The sequence below is a fragment of the Sus scrofa genome, chromosome 7 (assembly GCF_000003025.6).
Source record: "Sus scrofa isolate TJ Tabasco breed Duroc chromosome 7, Sscrofa11.1, whole genome shotgun sequence".
Taxonomy (NCBI): Eukaryota; Metazoa; Chordata; class Mammalia; order Artiodactyla; family Suidae; genus Sus; species Sus scrofa.
Window position 1 is genome coordinate 53,525,625 of NC_010449.5, and position 20,796 is coordinate 53,546,420.

The window sequence follows — 20,796 nt, forward strand, 5'->3', positions numbered from 1 at the left end:
CTTCCTCAGGCATCCAGAAATTCCTATCGCTTAGTAACCAACAAAACCAGGGATGAGCCTAGGGATGGCTGCAAACCTTGGCAAGTTTACACTGCAACCGGGACTATGAGGGACCCGCAGCCCCTCAACGGCCCTATCACGTTGCTGCTGGGCTCAGAAGAGCTGTCAGTAAGCAGGCTAGCACGCCTCTCCACCCAGGACGTCTACCAGGTTTTGAGCACCTAAATCTCAGGGCCCATCAGGCATGTCAAGTAATCCAACCCTGGCAATTGAGGGGTCGAGGCCTCATGCATATTGAAACCCTGCCCTGCTGGTTCCCCACTGGGGAGGCAGGAGAAGGAGCAGCACAGACACAAAGCTTTATCTAAAGGCTTTATTTTGCATAATGACTTTCCAACTAACATTTATATATATATAAGCCCAAGTCCCTGAGGGGCCTGATAGCCCATCAGGCAAAACAAGAAACAGACCCAAGGCCAGGAGGACATTGACGGCATTAGGAATGGACAGGGTGGGACTTTCTGTTGTGGCTCCGACTAGTATTTAGGAGGATGCAGGTTCATATATGACTAGTAACCATGAGGTTGTGGGTTCAATACCCTGGCCTTGCTCAGTGGGTTAAGGATCCCCCATTGCTGTGAGCTGTGGTGTAGGTTGCAGATGAGGCTCAGATCCCATGTTGCTGTGGCTGTGGAGTAGGCTGGCAGCTACAGCTCCAATTCCACCACTAGCCTGAGAACTTACATGTGCTAAACATGCAGCCCTAAAAAGCAAAAGCAAAAAAAAAAAAAAAAAAAAAAAAGGACAGGGTGCATCATCCTTCAACCTGGGCTCAGTTTCATTGGCAGGACATCTTCAGAGTGAGAAAAGACAAGTATTTTATGATCTAATATCTGGGCTGAGCAAAGCCAGGAGGGAGCTCAGGAGGCACTGAAAGGCTGGACCATGACTCTTCTCTGGCCTGGGCAAAGGGATGGAGTCTGTACCATCGGATGGCTCCTAGTACTGCTCAGACTGTCAGTCCCCGCTCCTTAAACAGCTGCTTTAGAGCCTCTTCCAGCTGTTGGTTTGTCCCCTGAAGCCCCTTCACCACCTGTGCTGCCCACTCAAAGTATTCCTGGACTCGACGCTCAGACCATCCTGCATTAAGAATGGACAAAAAACTGCTCATGTTGACGTTCAGGACAGTAGTGTATTTTGCCCACTTCCTGGGGGGTTTGGTGCCGGGCTGTGAGATGAGTTCCTAATGGAAGGATCTGTCCTGAAAACCACCCCTTGGCCCAGTTGCTGTGAATCTACTGTGTGAAAGATCAGAGTGCTCCAGTAAGATTGGTCTAGGGAACTAACAAGAACACCCAGACTTTTTTTTTTTCCCCCAGGGGAACTAACCAACCTGTGCAGAGGTTCCCTCAGAGCAGGGGGCTGGGGAGCGTACCCTCTGGGGTGCAGCGATTCAGGTCCCTCAGATTGTACAGCTTGTCTGCCAGCTTCACCAGTTTAGCCCCTGGGCTGCTGTGGGGTGCCTGCTCCACCTGCAACTGCTTTCTCTCCAGCTTGGGCAGAGTCTTGTCATCTGTTACCTCCTCCACCAGACGCCGCACTTGTACCCCAAAGTGCAGCTCCACCTCATCCAGGGTGGTGTCTGTGTCCTCCACCGTGTCATGGAGCAGGGCTGCCTGCGGACAGGCTTCCATTCAGTCCTGTGACGCCAGCCCCAGGGCTGAATGGGGCTCCTGAACCCCTCCCCAGCCTCCTAGCAGAGAAGGGGGAAAGTTACCTGTAACACCACAATGTCAGTGATTCCCGCCTCACGGGTCAGGATCCGAGCCACACCTGACGGGGCAAAGCAGGAAGTCAGACAGGAGGGAGTCACCAGGGCGGCACGTTGTGGGGTTTGTAGAGCCAGATATGGCCCCTCAGTAGCTGGGGGACCTTGGGCAAGTTCTTTACTCTATTTCGCATACAAAGGGAACAATCAAGCCTACCGCCCCCGGCTGTTGTGAATTTTAAACACGAACAGTGCCTGGCACAAATCTTGGTACAGACTAGGCGCTCAATGAAGTATACGCCCTCCGCGTTCCCTTCCCGGATCCCACTCCCTAGAAGCTGCTGCCGTTGCTCCTCCGGCGGCGCGCCCACCGATAGGGTGGTTGATGTAAGGGGTTCCTTCGGGGTCCTTCCGCCGCTGTCGCTGGTGCTTGCGAGCCGCGAAGTCGGCAGCCTCCAGCAGCTGGGCCACCTCGGAACCCATCGCGCGGGGGACTTCGGTCCGGGGAACGTGGACCAGGCGTGGACAGCGCCCCCTGGCGCCGCGGAGGCCCGAGGATTGCGGAGTCTGAGCCAGGGTTCTTCTGGGGCTGACATCCTGGGCAAGGAGAAGTGGGTGTGGGAGGCATCTCAGCCCCTGCTTAAGGGCGCTCTGCTGAGGGTGCCAGAATAATATAGCCTGGCCTTCTGGGAGCCCAGAGCCTAAGGGAAGGAGGAAAACAGACAAGGTATAAGACTGTGGCCTCAAAGTGTGTCCAGGGCAGGAAGGCAGGGGACAATGAAAATTTGGAGGAAGGCCAATTCACCTAGCCTCCCGGCCAGGGACGGCTTCTCCCAGGACTGGGCCTCTCCCGCCATGAAAAGATAATCTTCAACCTGTCAGGGCTCTGAAAATTCTCAAAGCTCTCTAAAAATTGTTTTCCCTGGGAGTTCCTGTTGTGGCTCAGCAGAAACGAATCCGACTAGTATCTGTGAGGATGCGGGTTCAATCCCTGGCCTCGCTCAGTGGGTTAAGGATCCAGTATTGCCGTGAGCTGTGGTGTAGGTGGAAGAAGTGGCTTGGATCCCACGTCACTGTGGCTGTGGCCTAGGCCAGCAGCTGTATCTCTGATTCAACCCCTAGCTTGGGAACTTCCATATGCCGTGGTTGGAGCCCTAAAAAGACAAAAAAAAAAAAAAAAAAAAGTTTTCCCTGCAAGGATGGCCTGGTTGCTATGGGCATGGGAACTTCACCTTTGGGCCAGAAGGCCTTAGGACCTGACCTTCTGGAAATTGGGGCCTACACTGGGAGAACTCCCTCCCTAATTACTTCAGACTTAGGCTCCCAGGCCTATGTCTAAATAGCAGTGCTGTTTCTGCAGGAACTGTCTTCTTTGCTCTCAAGTGCTGGGAACAAAAATTTGCATTTGTTTCTTGTGCCATAAGGGTTCCTATTTCAGTCCCCAGCCACTGGGCCAGGCCCCTGGAGTGTTGCTTCTGCTGTTCTGGGAGCATGGCATTGTCAGGCCTCAGTAGAACAACACAACACTGTTTGCTGGGAGCCTTTGGCCTTCTGGAGAAATCCCATGTCTCAGCAGACAGCATCTATGATGTATGAGGGCCAAGACAGACCTAGGGACATTGGAAGAGCATTCCTTGTGATATGGGGTTGGCTGGTTGCTAAGTATACTCCCTCCAGTCATACTGGAAGCTTTTGTACTTTGGCTGGTAGCTGGGGCAGATGAGGGCTCAGGGGAAAAGTTAGTGAAAGCACTCGCCCTTGGTTTTCAGCTAGTCTTGGTGGTTGCCACGATGCAGATATTAGGGAGGGAGGCTCCCAATGCTGGAACTAAGGTCTCTGGGGCGTGAAATGGAACAATCAATTCTCAGGGCGTCCACTGCCGCCTGAAAATTGAGAGAGAGTGGAGAGAAAACATATATGGTTCTAATTGTTTGTCTATTTTTCAGGCTAACGGCTCAACTTCTCTTTCATTCTTCATTCTGAGCCTTTTCCCCTTCAGCCTGTCAGCTTGGAGCCACAGTCCCTGCATTTTCCAACAGAAGATAGAAAGTCACTTTCATCTCTCTCTAGAGTTCTGTGACAGAGAAGCTTCAGGTTTGTGTTAATGGTGCTTTGGGGCTTTGATTTTTATTTCCTCTCTGTCTGAAGCCAGGGCTTAGAAATAGAGATGTTGGGGTTTCTAGGACCAGGGCTAAGGTGGAGGTGACCTCTCATGGGCTTTCAGAAGAGGCCAGGCTCTTTGCTGACAGGCCTGTCGACGGGGCTACTGCTGCTCTTCAGCTGGACAACGCTTGCCCAGCCGACCTCTCTCTCAGGTACTGTACTCTCTGCTCACCACCCTGCTGGTTACCCCACTCTTTTAGCAGGGTACGGGCTACTCTGGGCAGCTGGTTGGGAGGGAAGAAGCCTGCCCATCTGATAGTGACTGATCCCTTTCACTCGCCGAAAGAGGTGGAGTGGGGTGTAGGTAGATCATTGCTGCTTGTCTCCAGCCCTCTTGCCCTCTCTTCAGCCTTGGTCCACTACCCCCACTTGTGCCAGACCTCCTGGGATGCTGATGGCCGTCGCTACTCGGGTTTCTTCTGTCCCCGGCTCACGGATACCCCAGAGGAAGCCTACTGCTGCCACCTGCTGGCTGCAGGCGGCTCCTGCTGCACCCGGGCTGAATTTGAGGCCTTGTACCAGGTCAATCTGTCCGCCCTAGAACCTCCTCCCATCCTCAGGTAAGAACTCCATCCCCAGATCCACTGGAACACTGATAGGGTGTTCCAGTACCTGGGGGATTGGGTCCTAATCTCTGGAGTGGGAGGCTTGTAGCTTAATGACTAGTGGACAGACAGACCTCAAATATAAATCACATAAATATGTGATTACAAGCAATTCTGTGAAGGAAAATTCAGGGAGGTATGAAAGCAGGTAACAGGGAGTTACGAAAGCAGGTAATAGGTGGGGTGAGATGGGGCGGGGTGGGGTGGTGGGGTGGGACACGTGTCACTATTGAAAGGATCTTGTGGCCTGTGGATTTCACCCACTACAGTCAGGGGTTTCAATCCTGAACACTGTCCATGGATGACTTCAGGGTACCTGTGAGCTCCCTGAATTTGATTGACAAATTCTACATTTTTTCTGGGTTGAGGGTCCTGAGCTTTCTCCAGAATCTCAGGGCTCTGGAACCCACAGGCTGCAGCAGCGAGAGAACGGCTGGGGACAGCATCCTGATACTCTGCTCTCCCACAGGGGTCCGGGTCCGCTCCTAGCGCTGGGCCTTTACAGTCTGCTGCTCCTGGCCCTGATGACCGCAGACTTTGTACACTTCTGCCGCGGTCGGGGCCGGGGCCAAAGGCGAGGCCAGGTCCCGGACCAGGGCCGAGACCCGGGCCGGGGCAGCCAAGAGCGTCCCTCTGTGTCCTCCGCCGCGCGCCCCCTGCAGGTCTCGGCAGGCACAGACTAAGCGCTCCCGGGTTTCCTCTGCGCCTGCGGACGCAGGCCGAGCGCCCCGCCCCCGCCGGAGCGTACTCGCCTTGGCCCCGCCCCTTCCCTGCCGCCTGCCGCTGACGCAAGACGGGGGCGGGGCAGCCGGCGGCGGATTCCCAAGCCTAGACCCACCCCGCCCCAGAGATTGCGCGTGCGTGTGCCCGGGACCTCTGCTCCGCGATGACTGTGAGTGGTCCTGGGACCCCCGATCCCCAGTCCGCCGACCCCGGGGTGCATGCCCATCCACCTGCGCCATCACCACTTCTCGCCTACTCTGACTAATCCCGGGCCTCCTCCTCCCTCAACCTTGGCCCTCCATGGCACTCTCCCCAGACCCCCAGGCTCCTCTCCCCCAGTTCCCCGGCTCACCCTGAGCCCCCCTGCGACGTTTCCACCCCTTTCCACAGGCCAACTCAGTGGAGCAGCTGCGGAAAGATGGCAACGAGCTCTTCAAATGCGGGGACTACGAAGGCGCCTTGACGGCCTATACCCAGGCCCTGGATCTGGGCGCAACGCCCCAGGACCAAGCGGTTCTGCACCGGAACCGGGCCGCCTGCCACCTCAAGCTGGTGAGGGAGCCGTTTGCTCTTCCCTTGGCCTGCCTGGGCCCCGGTTTGTCCACCAGGCCAAGGCTCGGGCCCCGACTAGGCATTTACCTTCCCAGGCCACCCACACTTGTTACATGTCTTTTGGGCCTCTAGGAGGTGGGGGATCTGGTGAGTCAAGGGAACAACTCTGTTTTCTACTCGTGCCCCAAAAAGGAGATGACCAGCCTCTCCGGCCTGTGTTTTTTCTTTTGCAGGAGGATTATGACAAAGCAGAATCTGAGGCCTCCAAAGGTAGGGGAATGTGGGCCCTTGTGGGGAGCTCTGGGGCTTCTGTGGTGGGCAAAGATTCTGGGACTACTGCACCATCACTTTCTCTAACTCCTTTCATCCCTGCAACATATCTGCCTTCTTTCTTTCCCACTTCCCTGGGCATTTCCTTTTCTGCAGCTACCCTCACCTTTTCTGAGGCTGAAGTTCTGAGCCCCACATCCATTCCCCCACCTTTCTCTGGTCCTCGAGATCTTTCCCTACTGCTCTTGCCTGGAGACGGTGGCCTCATGGGGGCTGACAGAGCTCCTGTTTGTGCTCAGCCATCGACAAGGACGGAGGGGATGTCAAAGCACTTTATCGGAGGAGCCAAGCCCTGGAGAAGCTGGGCCGTCTTGACCAGGCAGTCCTCGACCTGCAGAGATGTGTGAGCCTGGAGCCCAAGAACAAAGTTTTCCAGGAGGCCCTGCGGAACATCGCAGGCCAGATTCAGGAGAAGGTATGTGAATAACTGAGAGAATGAGACATTGACCTGTGGTGGTGGTGGGGGCACTGGAAAATGAATCTGGATCAAAGGTATACACCCAGTTCTCTGGAGAGGGGATGCTGATGGTGAGGGATCTTATAGAATGATGCTCAACCTTGCTGGTGGTTAAGAAGAAGCAAATTAAAATAACAGCAAGGTGCTGGTTTTTTTCAGTGGTCTGTTGGGCAGACAATTTGTACACCCTGCTAGAAGGAGGGAGACAGACACTTCAATGGTAAGGTTGATGGGGAGGTGGGCTCGTTGATGACTGCTGGAGGGGGTGTAAATTGGTTCAGCTCCTTCGGAGGGTCCTTTAGCATATATCCTAAAATGTTAAATGAAGCAACCTTATGACTCAGGATGTTTACTTCTTGCTGTCTATCCTAGAGAAGCCTTGCCCATGTACACAAGCAGGTGTGTGTTTGTTTCAGCCTTGCTTGTAGTAATGAAAAATTGGAACTTGCTTAAATGCCCGGCAGTAGAGGAATTGCTACATAAACTGAGTGACCTCCTTACTGCAGACTCCTATGTTGGAGTTACTGAGAATAGGCAGATCAACATGTGTGGATGTGGAAAGCTGATAACATGTGAAATGAAGAAAAAGCAAAACATGCCATAACACAATCGTATGGTAACGTTTATGTTAAAATGCTCCCCTGTCTGTGCACCCAAAATAATATGTTTTTTTCTGTAGGTACACTTGGGTATGTAAACACAAAGAAAAATATTTTAAAAGACATTCATCAAAATGTTAACAGTGTGACTTCTGAGGAAAGACACGAAATTGAGAGGGCTTTTCCAAAGAGACGTGGCTTCATCTATTCATTTTTTTTTTTTTTTTAAGGAAGAGACATTGTGTGATACATACGTTTATAAGTCAGTTTAGGAGTTCCTATCGTGGCTCAGTGGTTAACGAATCCGACTAGGAACCATGAGGTTGCAGGTTCGATCCCTGGCCTTGCTCAGTGGGTTAAGGATCTGGTGTTGCCGTGAGCTGTGGTGTAGGTTGTAGATGCGGCTCACATCCCAAATTGCTGTGGCTGTGGTGTAGGCTGGCCGCTACAGCTCTGATTAGACCCCTAGCCTGGGAACCTCCATATGCTGCAGGTGCGGCCCTAGAAAAGACAAAAAAAAAAAAAAAAAAGTCGCTTTAGGAGAAAAGAATCTAAAGATCTTCATGAACAATAATCAAACTTGAATTAGCCAGATAATTTGGCGTTAAAACGCTTACACAGTGGAAACAAGTAATATGACGGCAAACGCCTTATCAAAAAGTTGAGAGCTGGGAAAGCAATTATTTTTCTCTCAGTGTCAGCTCTGTTTGATCAGCAGGGACTGTCTAGAGCCCTGTGTTGAGAAGGATTAGGAAGCTTATTGCCCGGGCCTAGGAGGAGAACATGTTTCCAGGGACGCAAGAGGGAAAATGAGGAGGACACGCATTCTAGGCATGTGCTACTATGCCCAGGACACTGGGGAGGGAGAGGACCTAGGATAGGCACGGCCATTCAGATCTTTTTTTTTTTTTTTTTTTTTTTTTGGTCTTTTTCAGGGTCGCATCTGTGGCATATGGAAGTTCCCAAGGCTAGGGGGTCTAATCAGAGCTGTAGCTGCTGGCCTATACCACAGTCACAGCAATACCAGATCCAAGCCTCGCCTGCAACGTACACCACAACTTGTGGCAACCCTGGAACCTTAACCCACTGAGCGAGGCCAGGGATCAAATCCATATCCCCGTAAATATTAGTCAGATTTGTTTCTGCTGAGCCACTATGGGAACTCCCATTCAGATCATTTTTAAAAAAATTAAATTAAATTTAATTTTATCTTTTGTCTTTTCAGGGCCGCACCCACGGCATATAGAGGTTCCCAGGCTAGGGGTCTAATCGGAGCTGTAGCCACCGGCCTACACCACAGCCGCAGCAACGAGGGATCGGAGCCGCGTCTGCAACCTACACCACGGCTCACGGCAATGCCAGATCCTTAACGCACTGAGCAGGCCAGGGACTGAACCCACAACGTCATAGTTCCTAGTTGGATTCGTTAACCACTGCACCACGACTCCTCCCAGATCATTTTTAGAAAACATCCAGGAGTTCCTCTTGTGGTTCAGTGGGTTAAGAACCCAGCTAGGATCCATGAGGATGTGGGTTCAATCCCTGGCCTTGTTCAGTGTGTTAAGGATCCGGCATTGCTGCAAGCTATAGTGTAGGTCACAGGTATGGCTCGGATCTGGCGTTTCTGTGGCTGTGGTGTAGGCTGGCAGATGTACCTCTGATTCAACCCCTAGCCTGGGAACTTCCATATGCCACAGCTGTGACTGTTTAAAAAAAAAAAAAAGCAGAAAGAAATTTCTCAGAGTTCCTTAGTGGCCTAGTGGGTTAAAGATCCAGCATTGTCACTGCAGAGGCTTGGGTTACTGCTGTGGCGCAGGTTCAGTCCCCAGCCCCGGAATTTCTGTATGCCAGGGGCACAGCCAAAAAAAGAAGGAGAGACTCCTTGGCCTAAAAGGCAGTCTTAGCAACTACCTCAGGCTCTGCTGGCTTCCTTTAGGAGGTATAAATGCTGGTTCAGTGCCACAGGTGGTGCACCCAGGCTGCCACAGCATTCATGGCCCCCCAGGTGTGGGTTGCCTCGTGGCTAACAGGACGCCACCCCTTCTGAATGGCACTGCCTTCAGCATCGGCGCTGCCCGCGCTGCCCAAGCGGGAAGTAGCTCAGAGAAGAAAACAGCCGCAGGAAGTTGGGAACAAGCTGCCAGGCAAGTCTCTTCCTGCCCAAGGTAGCTTGGTACAAGCCCTAAGCCCAGACATCCTCACTGTGCCTCCTCCAGGGTGAGGAGCCCAAGAGAACTAAGAGGGAGTGTGTTGTCTCCAGCCCAGAGAGGTGATTCCTCCCATGCTTTTGCTGCTTTGTTCCAGGTACGGTACATGTCCTCAACGGATGCCAAAGTGGAACAGATGTTTCAGATACTGCTGGACCCGCAAGAAAAAGGCACTGAGAAAAAGCAGAAGGTATAGGACCGAGCGGGCGGGCTGAAGTCTCTACTGTTGCCCAACCCCTGTGTGCTGCTGTCGGCCCTGGGAGCCCCTGCTGGTCTGCTACGCATGGCTCCTTAGGTGTAGCGGCTGGGCTCACAGCACCTGGGTGGGAGTTCCGAGAGCTGGATCCTGAGTGTGAGCCAAGGAGAGAGAACGAGTAACCACCCTGCCACCCAAGCACCTTGTCAGCCAGGCCCTGTGCCAAGACCTGGGTGTACAGAGGTGATGGGCTGTCTCTGCCCGTCAGGTTTTGCCAGGGACTCGGGACTCCACACCCTCTAACCATCAACCCTGGGAGCAAGCTCTTTTCTGTTTACAGAGGAGGAAGCTGAAGTTCTGAGTGGATAAGTTCATGGCCAAGGTCACTCAACGGCTCAGTGGAAGCAGTGAGGTCTGGAGCTCAGGGCGGGCTCCTGGCCCTGCCCCCTGCTGTGTGCATGTTCATGTCATGATGCGCTTCCTTTGATGCAGGCTTCTCAGAACCTGGTGGTGCTGGCCCGGGAGGATGCTGGAGCTGAGAAGATCTTCCGAAGCAACGGGGTTCAGCTCTTACAGCGCCTGCTGGACACGGGCGAGCCCGACCTGATGCTGGCAGCTCTGCGCACCCTAGTCGGCATCTGCTCTGAGCACCAATCACGGGTGGGTGGGGCGGAGGGTCTAGTTACTGCCTCAGTCAGTCTGTCTGTCCATCACCCACCCTCCCACCTCTCATCTTATAAGGTGAAGTGTAAGGAGATAGGTAACAAGAAAGGCACAATTAAAATGACACTAAAAAGATGAACATGATCTGGGACAGAGTGGGGCCAGGAAAGAGCAAAGACCGCCCACTGACACCCTGAGCACTTGTGTTGGGTAGGTTCCCAAGTGTGGGCCTCAGCTGTCGTGCAGCCAATCAGAGATACTGCTGGTCACTGGCCCCCTTATTGACTGTGTGGTTAAAGCAAGCTGGCTGCAAAGAACAAGGCACCTGTCCATCGTTTACCATCAACAGGGCATTCCCCTTGGACAGGGGTCCTCCCGGTGTGTGATGCAGTCGGTCATGTCACCCACAGCGTCTTTACCATTGAGACCACTGACCAGATACGTAGAGTGGGACCCTGAGACGGTCTCGGTGTGGACTGTGGGTGTCCTGCACAGGCAGTTCAGTAGGGACCACCCTGCCCTGGGCCAGTGTCACAAAGGCCATGCTCTGGCTCTTGCCTGAGCTGGCTGGACCCCGGGAACAGAGAGCTTGACCCTTGGTTGCTTTCAGAGGAGCCCACAGTTCCTAGATGAGAGGTGGAACTGGGAAACAATCTATGAAAGCTCTTCAGGCCAAGCCTGGGCTTAATTTCTGGGTCCCCCATCGCTAAGAATGAGAAAACCATGTGAATTCTGACTCCCTCCTGCAGCCTTCCTGCCCATCCCAGTATGAACAGGGATGGAGCTAAGTAGACCTTCCGGGTTTTTCTAGCTTAGAAATGGGTGGAAAGGTTTCATGGGTTCGTTCCATGTACGTCTGCATCCCCAGGGTGTAGACAGAGCCTCAGGGTTGATATCAGGGAGGAACTAGTTTTCCCTGGGCCTGGTAGTCACATGGAGGTTCCCAGGCTGGGGGTCAAATTGGAACTACAGCTGCTGGCCTACATCACAGCCATAGAAACATGGGATCTGAGCCGCGTCTAAGACCTACACCACAGCTTACGGCAATGCCAGATTCTCAACCCACTGAGTGAGGCCAGGGATCGAACCCGCAACCTCATGGTTCCTAGTCAGATTTGTTTCTGCTGCGCCACAATGGGAACTCCTGGAGTGTTTTCTTTAGGAAGCCCTACCAGCAAGATAGAGCGAAGTAGGCCTGGCCACACCCTCAGGCAGGCCTACTTCGCTCACCCGGGGAGCTGCTCCTTCCACCCTGAGTCTTCTCCCCGTTGGCCACCCTCTCCGACCTGTGGTTGGGGATCTCTACAGCTGCCCTTCACCAACTGGAAGCTCTGTCTACCTCTCTCCCACCCAGACCGTGGCAACCCTGAGTGTGCTGGGAACTCGGCGGGTGGTCTCCATCCTGGGCGTGGAAAACCAGGCCGTGTCCCTAGCTGCCTGCCACCTGCTTCAGGTTATGTTTGATGCCCTCAAGGAAGGTGTCAAGAAAGGCTTCCGTGGCAAAGAAGGCGCCATCATCGTGGGTGAGTGGAAGCAGGTCTGTGTCCTCTGGGTTTGCAATCATGGAGGGGAAGGGGCCAAGCTGGCCAGGCCAGCTGCAGCTGCTGGTTGTTCAGGAATATGGCTTGGTGGCAGTATTTTACTTAAAGTTCCAAGTAGCCACAGTACCCGTGGGCAAGGCTGGAGCCCACGGAGTCCAGGATGCAGGTTCCACCCCCTCCCCCCACCACTGGGCAGTTTCAGGGTCAAAAATCAGCTCGGCCCCTGTGGAGCCCAGTAATGTCTTCGTGTTGCCAGATCCAGCCCGGGAGCTGAAAGTCCTCATCAGTAACCTCTTGGAGCTACTAACTGAGGTTGGGGTCTCCGGCCAAGGCCGTGACAATGCCCTGACCCTCTTGATTAAAGTGGTGCCCCGGAAGTCTCCTAAGGACCCCAACAACAGCCTCACCCTCTGGGTCATTGATCAAGGTAAGTGATAAAGAGACCAAGTGCCTGTGTTGCATCTTGCTCAGGTGGCTGGGCCTGCCTATCCCCAGGAGTGATTGCATTCAGCATGTGGTTGCACCAGAGTGCATGTGTGGCCTGTGCCACATTGGCCCCAGGGAACATTGGGCTATGCAGCTGCGTGTGTGTGCACGTGCATGCACAAAGAGCAGGCCTGCCAGCAGGTTAACAAGGCTGGGTCAGCTTTCTGTACGGGTAGTGTTTTTCAGTGAGTGTGTATTACTTTTGTATGCAAGAAAATATTCTCAAGGTTTAATAAATAAATCCGTACTTCTCATTTCTCTTAAAAGATAAGTAAGGAAAGCTTGGCAAAAGTGCCAGCATGCGCACATCTGTTGGTTACTCATCTTTTCTTGTCATCCCAATTATCCTGTGAGGTGTGGTTGTTACTTTAGCCTTCAGGTTTTTTTTTTTTTTTTTTTGGTCTTTTTAGGGTCACACCTGTGGCATATGGAAGTTCCTAGGCTAGGGGTCTAATTGGAGTTGCAGCTACCAGTCTACACCACAGCCTCAGCAACAACGTGGGATCCAAGCCGAGTCTGCAACCTGCAACCTACACCACAGCTCACGACAATGCCGGATCCTTAACCCACTGAGTGAGGCCAGGGATCGAACTCAGGTCCTCATGGTTACTAGCCAGATTGGTTTCCCTTGTGCCACAATGGGAACTCCTCCCCTTCAGTTTTATTTTATTTTATTTTATTGCTTTTTAGGGCTATACCTGCGGCATATGGAAGTTCCCAGGCTAGGGGTCAAATTGGAGCTACAGCTGCCAGCCTACACCACAGCAACTCGGGATCAGAGCTGTGTCTGTGACCTACGCCACAGCTCATGGCAGTGCCAGATTCCCAACCCACTGAGCGAGGCCAGGGATCGAACTCTCATCCTCATGGATACTAGTCAGATTTGTTTCTGCTGCGCCACACTGGGAACCACAAAGCCCTAGAGCATTTGGCCCCACGGGTAGGGCTGGACCGCAGACCTTACTTTTGAGGTCTTTCCCTGACCCCACGTTTGCTCCTCCCCGCTGCTCTCGGCAGCCAATCAGATTCTCTGAACCTGACTGCACTGTGACCTTAATTAAGAGAGATCCAGCCTTTCTGTGCATCTCCCAGGAAATCTCTTCCCTTTGCCCATGGGGGTTGGACCTCATGTTCTGCTGTCTAAATGGGGTATCTTTTCAGGTCTGAAAAAGATTCTGGAGGTGGGGGGCTCTGTGCAGGACCCCCCTGGGGAGCTCACAGTGACGGCAAACAGCCGCATGAGCGCCTCCATTCTCCTCAGCAAGCTCTTCGATGACCTGAGGTGTGATGCCGAGAGGGAGAATTTCCATCGACTCTGTGAAAACTACATCAAGTAAGGGAGTTGGCCCGCCTCCTGTGGTCAGGGTTCCAGTGAGAGCTCTGACTCCTTGGGGGAAGGACTGCAGTGGAAGGTTTCCCCCCAGGAGGGCAGCCCTTGGGGAGGGCTAGCGGGGGCCAGCATGGTCGCAAGGCCCACTTCTTGTTCCAGAGTGACCCCCCTGCCCCCAACTAGGGACGTTCCATTTTATGTCAGTTCTCCAGTGCAACAAATGTCCTCAGGCACATGCTGTTCACCTGGCACTTATTGTGTGTCACTTCTGACTCAGTCATGCCCCATGACAGTCCTTACCCTGCGAGGTACCTCACAGCTAGGAGAGGGTTGATGGAGAATGAGAAATGACAGCAGCAGCTAAGATCAGATCTCAGTGCGGGGAAGGAGACAGGCAAGGGTGGTATGAGTGAGAGTGACCTCGATCAGGTGGCATGTCATCAGGGGAGGGTCGAATAAAAGCCTGGGTGAAGATCAGGGACTGCTGTCTGGGGGGTGTCCTCCCGTTGGCAGCTTTTCTTGCTGTTCCTGCCCAAGGAGTGCAGATGCCTGGCCAGTGAGAGGGAGGAAAAGAGTGTCCCTTTTTGCTGGCCTTGGTATGACAGCTGCCACCCTGTGCCCCTCAGGAGCTGGTTTGAGGGCCAAGGGCTGGCCGGGAAGCTGCGGGCCATCCAGACGGTGTCCTGCCTCCTGCAGGGCCCATGTGACGCCGGCAACCGGGCCCTGGAGCTGAATGGTGTCATGGAGAGTGTGATCGCTCTGTGTGCCTCGGAGCAGGAGGAGGAGCAGCTGGTGGCCGTGGAGGCCCTGATCCACGCGGCCGGCAAGGCCAAGCGGGCTTCATTCATCACGGCCAACGGCGTCTCGCTGCTGAAGGACCTATACAAGCGCAGCGAGAAGGACCGCATCCGCATCCGGGCACTGGTGGTGAGAGGGGCAGGCCTGGGCTGGGCAAGCTGGCAGCCGAGCAGGGGTACTGGGCTGGCTGGTGTCTCAGGGTGCAGCCCCAGCACATGCTAGATGAAAATAGGGGGCATGTGGCCCGGTCAAGGCCAGAGGCTGGGGTCTTGGCTCCTCCCAGGGCTCGTGGTCGGGTCAGGGAGATGAGCCTTGTACAGAGAGGACAACAGAGAATGCAGGGCGGCATGTGCTGCCCCCTGTGGGCGCCAGGAGCAGCTCCCGGAGATTGTGGAGGAGTTTGGAGGATGCGCTGTGCCAGGCAGGTCAGAGGGCTGGGTGGAGACACTGGGCTGGCAGGTGGCCTCAGGCGCTGGTGATTCGGGGCCCACCTGGCCTCCATGAGTCTACTTCAGCCCTGCACCTTGAGGAGGCTGGTCCTCCACTTTGGGGCACTTAGTCCTGGGTTTCTCCATGCCATGAGGATCTTGGTCTTGGTGGAGGCATTGTCTTCTCTATGCACCTCATCCTCGCTCCACCTGCAAAGAGCTTTCTTGTTTTTCATGGAAAGGAGCAGAGCAGATTCTGGTGTGGACATGAGGGGTCAGGGCCCAGGCCAGCACGTTGTTCCGTATGTCAGTCTCTCCCAGATGCTGTGTCCCCTGGCCACACTGGTAGCCAACTTTGCTGCCCAGTGCTCCAGGTGGTAGCCTGTGGGGGTGTGCATGGCCTCCAGAGAGCCTAGCAGAGTGCCGGGGGCAGAGGGGAGCCCACGTTAGCAGTGGGCCAGCCCCGACCTGCCCCCATCCCTAGGCCAACGGCTGGTTCTTGCTCCTTCCTCCAGGGACTCTGCAAGCTCGGTTCGGCCGGAGGGACCGACTTTAGCATGAAACAGTTTGCAGAAGGCTCCACTCTCAAACTGGCCAAACAGTGTCGAAAGTGAGTCATTTAGCATTGTCGCGGCTCCCTGGTGGTTGGCTCGACCTCACTGCCCAGCCCTCCCCAGGCAGACGCTCTTGTGCTGCCACATGAACTACTTCCAAACGTGGCGGGGATGACCCAGCCCCTGGCTTTCCACTTGGTCCTGGTGTGGCCCACCCCACCCCGTACCCTGATTCTGACCGTCACATCACTACCCCGTGTGCCCCCAGGTGGCTGTGCAATGACCAGATGGACGCAGGCACTCGGCGCTGGGCAGTGGAGGGCCTGGCCTACCTCACCTTTGATGCCGATGTGAAGGAGGAGTTTGTGGAGGATGAGGCTGCCCTGAAGGCTCTGTTCCAGCTCAGCAAGGTGGCTCTAGGGTTCCTACAGTCTGTGGATGTTGTCTGGGATTAGAGCTTATGGGGCTTTCTCGGCAGGTCATGGCCAGTGGCTCTTATGACCCCAGAGAGGGAGGAGGGCTGGTGGCCTGAGTGGCTGCTGTGTGTGGCGTGGGCCTGCTGACCTGCGCCAGCGGTATCAGAAAGGATGATCTCTTAGGAGGAGTTGGGGGGGGGGTCAAGTGTGTGAGCTCCCAAAGTCCCCCCACCCCGAGGCTGGGGAGTTTTCTAGATTCATCTTGGTGCCCAGGGGGTCCAGCCGAGGGTAGAATCAGGAACCTGAGCGGCACTTATCCCAGTGCTGCTCTGTCCCCCGGGATGGCTGACGACAGATGGCCCCTCTGTTCCCCACAGTCGGAGGAGAGGTCGGTGCTCTTTGCAGTGGCCTCCGCGCTGGTGAACTGCACCAACAGCTATGATTACGAGGAACCCGACCCCAAGATGGTGGAGCTGGCCAAGTATGCCAAGCAGCACGTGCCCGAGCAGCACCCCAAGGTGAGGGGGCCGCTAGGAGGGGCTTCTGGGCCTTGTCATTGGGGCCAGTTGACTCAAGGTGTCCACAGCAGATGGAGGGTCTTTAAGGGTTTCTTTCTTTCTTTTTTTTTTTTAAGGGCCGCACCCACAACATGGAGGTTCCCAGGTTAGGGGTCAAATCAGAGCTGCAGCTGCCAGCCTACACCACAGCCACAGCCATGTGGGATCCTTAACCCACTGAGTGGGTCCAGGGATTGAACCCACAACCTCATGGATACAAGTCGGGTTCATTACCGCTGAGCCACAACGGGAACTCCCTAAGTGGGTTTCTTTTCCCTTTGTTTTCACTTGGTGTTTTCACTTGGTGCCATGAGGAGGGTCCCCCTTTCCCTACCTAATCAGCCGAGGCCCCTCTGCTAAGCTGCCTCCTTCCCAGGACAAACCAAGTTTCGTGCGGGCCCGGGTGAAGAAGCTGCTGGCGGCCGGCGTGGTGTCAGCCATGACCTGCATGGTGAAGACCGAGAGCCCCGTGCTGACCAGTTCCTGCAGGGAGCTGCTCTCCAGGTGAGCCTGCCCGGGCCCTGCCAGACCTACCCCAGCCTGTCCACCTGCAGGCTGCCGATGGAACCCCAGAGGGAGCGGGTCCTGGTGCGGTGGGCCCCTGGAGCAGGGGAGCCACCTGCTCAGCAGCCTTCCTTTGCGGAGCCCGGGAGGGGAGGGTCTGCCTGCCAGAGACCCGGCTCGGCCCGCCCAGCACCGCCTTCTCCCCGCAGGGTCTTCCTGGCTCTGGTGGAAGAGGTGGAGGACCGTGGCACTGTGGTTGCTCAGGGAGGGGGCAAGGTAAGCTGGCCATGGTCTATAAAACGTGACTCAGTGGCTGCTACACCAGAGATCAGTGTCAGCCGTGGGACAGAGAAATATTGTTAGTGACCAGCAGGAATGTCTTCCTGCGAATGAATGATGCTAAAGGAGGCATGGGGGTCTCAGAGTCCTGGTACTTTGTGCATATCAGGGTCCTGAACTCTCCTCTTTTCCTTTGTGTCATTGACCTTCATGGCCCAGTGCCCAGCACAGTCCATAGAAATCATGGCCTGGTGTCCAGCCCTTAATAGGAATTTCGGGAAGTGTTTGGGTAGCTTACTGGAAAGCCTCAGAGAGGCGAGGGGCTCTGAGTGGGATTATCGTCAAGCCTGGGGAGGGAGTGGGGGTAAAAGGTGAGGGTGGCACAGCCAGGGCTTCAGAGCCTCATGGCTTGGGCCTTATGTTCCTGGCCATATCAGGGAACTGCCAGGCTTGTCCCTACAGGCTCTGATCCCGCTGGCCCTGGAAGGCACTGACGTGGGGCAGACAAAGGCCGCCCAGGCTCTCGCCAAGCTCACCATCACCTCCAACCCAGAGATGACCTTTCCTGGCGAGCGGGTGCGTGTCTTCCTGCCTCAGCCCTGGCCAGTCCTCCTCCCCTTCACTGGCTCTGATGGCTTTTGATGGGGGCTGTGGCTCATCCTTGGCAAAGGGCTTTGCTGAGCCTCAGGGTGGGGAGGGTAGCCTCCTTGTCGGGATGGACTCCCATCTGGGGGGCTGCTGGAGTCGGGGGGGCTGGGGCGTGTGCTCTGACAGGTGGGTGCGTGTTGCAGATCTACGAGGTGGTCCGGCCCCTCGTCTCCCTGTTGCACCTCAACTGCTCTGGGCTGCAGAACTTCGAGGCGCTCATGGCTCTAACGAACCTGGCAGGGATCAGCGAGAGGCTTCGGTAAAGTCCCTCAGGATATGGGGCCTGAGCAGGGCATCAAAGTTCAGACTGTCCCCGAGAAAGCACTTTACAGTTTGGAAAGCAGTCCTCAGTCACTCCCTTATTTGTCTCCTCTGCATCACAGCCGAAGAGACAGGCCAAGAGATGTGACTTGTGCCATGTTCCGTGAGAGGGCAAGGAACTGGGTGATAACAGTGAAGGTCCTGTAGTCAGACTGCCTGGGTTCAAATCCTGGCTCCACTGGTTACTAGTGTGCAACCTCACAAGTTCCTGAACCCCTCCGTGCCTCAGTTTTTCCCTCTGCAAATTGGGTTGGTTCTAGTTCCTACCTCATGGAGTAGTGGTGAAGAGAATTAAGTGAGAAAATAATGTGAAATTACTTACTACACAGGTGCCTGGTTCTGAGCAGGGTGCCCGATCCCCACGTATTAGCTGTCACTGCTAATTATGACCTTAGGCACGTTACTCAGTGTTTAGCCTCAGTCTCTTCTGCACAATAGTAATGGTGACCACACCTGCACCTTCACCATAGGGCTGTGGAGAGGAGTGAGATAGCCTGAGTGCTGGGATACAGTGAGTGCTCAAAGGTTAGGTGTTCGCATCCCCATCACCACCACCTGGGTCTCCTAGCTCCTAGTTAAGAGCATTTTCCAAGGTCCTGTGCTGTCTTCAGGGTCTGGCTAGAAGTCTAGAAACCATTGGAGTTCTCCTTGTCACAATGGTTAATGACCCTGACTAATATCCATGAGGACTCGGGTTCGATCCCTGGCCTCCCCCAGTGGGGACGCCCCCAGTGGTGTTGCCGTGAGCTGTGGCGTAGGACGCAGACATGGCTTGGATCTGACGTTGCTGTGGCTGTGGTGTAGGCTGGTGGCTACAGCTCCAGTTTGACCCCTAGCCTGGGAACCTCCACATGCCATGGGTGCCGGCCTAAAAACACCAAAGAAAGAAGTCTGGAAACCCTTGCATCTCATACTTGGGGTGGGGGGTGGGATCCTTTGCATATTCCCCTAGGAAATCCTTGGCCCAAGACTGGATTGTATGTAGACATGGGGGTGGACGTGGTAGATGCCAAGGCTCTGATGCTGCTGACCCTTCCACCCTTGGCCCCACAGGCAGAAGATCCTGAAGGAGAAAGCTGTGCCCATGATTGAGGGCTACATGTTTGAGGAGCATGAGATGATCCGCCGGGCAGCCACGGAGTGCATGTGTAACTTGGCTATGAGCAAGGAGGTGAGGGTTGGTCCAGGCGGTCATGCCAGGCGGGTCTCATGCAGAAGTACCTGTCCCTGGCTGGGCTTTGTCCCAGCTGACCTGGTCCCCTCCCCTCCTCTGGCCAAAGGTGCAGGACCTCTTTGAAGCCACAGGCAATGACCGGCTGAAGCTGCTGGTTCTCTACAGTGGAGAGGATGACGAGCTGCTACGGCGGGCAGCTGCCGGGGGCCTGGCTATGCTCACCTCCATGCGGCCCTCGCTCTGCAGCCGCATCCCCCAAGTGGTCAGTGCCTCTTCCTGGGATGCGGAGTGGGGGGAAAGGGGGCCAGGAACCCCCAGCCTGGTGGTGGTTGGTGGAGGGCAGTCCCAGGGCACGTGAGTGTGTTCCCTGCCAGGGTTCCCTGCTGCTCAGTGGTCACACTGCCCTGTTTCCTGCAGACGACACACTGGCTGGAGATCCTACAGGCCCTGCTTCTGAGCCCCAACCAGGAGCTGCAGCACCGGGGCGCTGTGGTGGTGTTGAACATGGTGGAGGCCTCGCGAGAGATGGCCAGCACCCTGATGGAGAGCGAGGTGCTGGAGATCCTGTCAGTGTTGGCTAAGGGCAAGGAGGGCCCCGTGGCCAGGGCTGCCGCAGCTTCCCTAGGGAAAGCAGTGGAATATGGGCTTATCAAACCGAGCCAGGACGGAGAGTGAGGACCTGCTGTACGCACACGCTATCTGTTGCAGCCCAGGGAGCAAGGACAGATGTGGCTTTGGCTCATGGGGGCTGAGATGTGGAACCTCTGGTCTTTTCTCCCCAGCCGCCCTCTGCTGTTCTCTGTTCTGTGTCAGGGACCACGTTCACAGCCCTGCCCTGCCAGCACTGCCTCCAGCCTCACACAGCGGGGCCCTTTTCCTGTGCTACTGTAGACAGCTGGGCATGGGGAAGGTGCTAACTCAGCCCACAGGTTCCCAGCCTTGGGAAAGACACAGCAAGCAGCCTCACCAGCCGTGAGCACACCTGAGCCTGCTAGCAGGACCATCCCGATTCTTGAATAAAAGTGTGTGGAACTCAAGTGTGTGTCCTGTTGCTGGGCAGGGAGGGCTGGCTGTGGGCCAGAGTCTGGAGCAGGAGCTAGACATGGTTGAATGTGCAGCGTAGCCACCTCTTTGAAAGGAACCTATTCAGAGTTCCCATTATGGCTCAGCCCATAAGAACCCAACTAGCACCCATGAGGATATGGGTTCGACCCCTGGCCTCGCTCAGTGGGTTAAGGATTGGGCATTACTGAAAAGGGCAGTGGAGGTCGAAGATGTAGCTCAGATCTGCAGTTGCTGTGGCTCTGGCTCAGGCCAGCAACTGCAGCTCCGATTCGACCCCTAGCCCGGGAACTTCCATATGCTGCAAGTGCAGCCCTAAAAAGACAAAAAAAAAAAAAAAAAAAAAAAAAAAAAGGAACCCAATAGATTCCTCACCCAAAGAGCCCACTCTGGTAAGTTGCTTCTTAATCCTGTTAGAGGGTCAAAGGGTAAACC

At 55.0% G+C, this 20,796-nt stretch overlaps 2 protein-coding genes across 6 annotated transcripts; one reads left to right on the top strand and one right to left on the bottom strand.

Annotated features, from left to right (window-relative positions):
- On the bottom strand, positions 360–2,289 carry HDDC3 (HD domain containing 3). 2 transcript variants are annotated; one of them, NM_001243409.1, is made up of 4 exons: positions 2,140–2,266; positions 1,778–1,833; positions 1,436–1,676; positions 360–1,140 (listed from the first exon to the last, which is right to left on the bottom strand). In NM_001243409.1, the coding sequence occupies exons 1-4, from the start codon at positions 2,249–2,251 to the stop codon at positions 1,010–1,012; spliced, it is 540 nt and encodes a 179-aa protein (NP_001230338.1). In that variant the 5' UTR covers positions 2,252–2,266; the 3' UTR covers positions 360–1,009. The 2 variants fall into 2 exon arrangements, with proteins under 2 accessions (NP_001230338.1, XP_020953659.1); XM_021098000.1 differs by having other exon boundaries at positions 1,004–1,140; positions 1,394–1,676; positions 2,140–2,289.
- Positions 5,290–20,336, top strand: UNC45A (unc-45 myosin chaperone A). Of its 4 annotated transcripts, none has more exons than XM_005653502.3 (20): positions 5,290–5,428; positions 5,650–5,811; positions 6,045–6,081; positions 6,381–6,556; positions 9,502–9,594; positions 10,093–10,260; positions 11,618–11,786; positions 12,061–12,231; positions 13,452–13,623; positions 14,247–14,547; positions 15,362–15,456; positions 15,669–15,810; positions 16,194–16,334; positions 16,750–16,877; positions 17,087–17,153; positions 17,619–17,732; positions 17,948–18,063; positions 19,179–19,296; positions 19,406–19,561; positions 19,717–20,336. In XM_005653502.3, exons 1-20 carry the CDS (start codon positions 5,423–5,425, stop codon positions 19,972–19,974), a joined length of 2,790 nt encoding a protein of 929 aa, XP_005653559.1. In that variant the 5' UTR covers positions 5,290–5,422; the 3' UTR covers positions 19,975–20,336. The 4 variants fall into 4 exon arrangements, with proteins under 4 accessions (XP_005653559.1, XP_020953641.1, XP_020953642.1 ...); XM_021097983.1 differs by adding an exon at positions 6,758–6,818 and having other exon boundaries at positions 5,388–5,428; positions 5,650–6,081; NM_001185069.1 differs by having other exon boundaries at positions 5,423–5,473.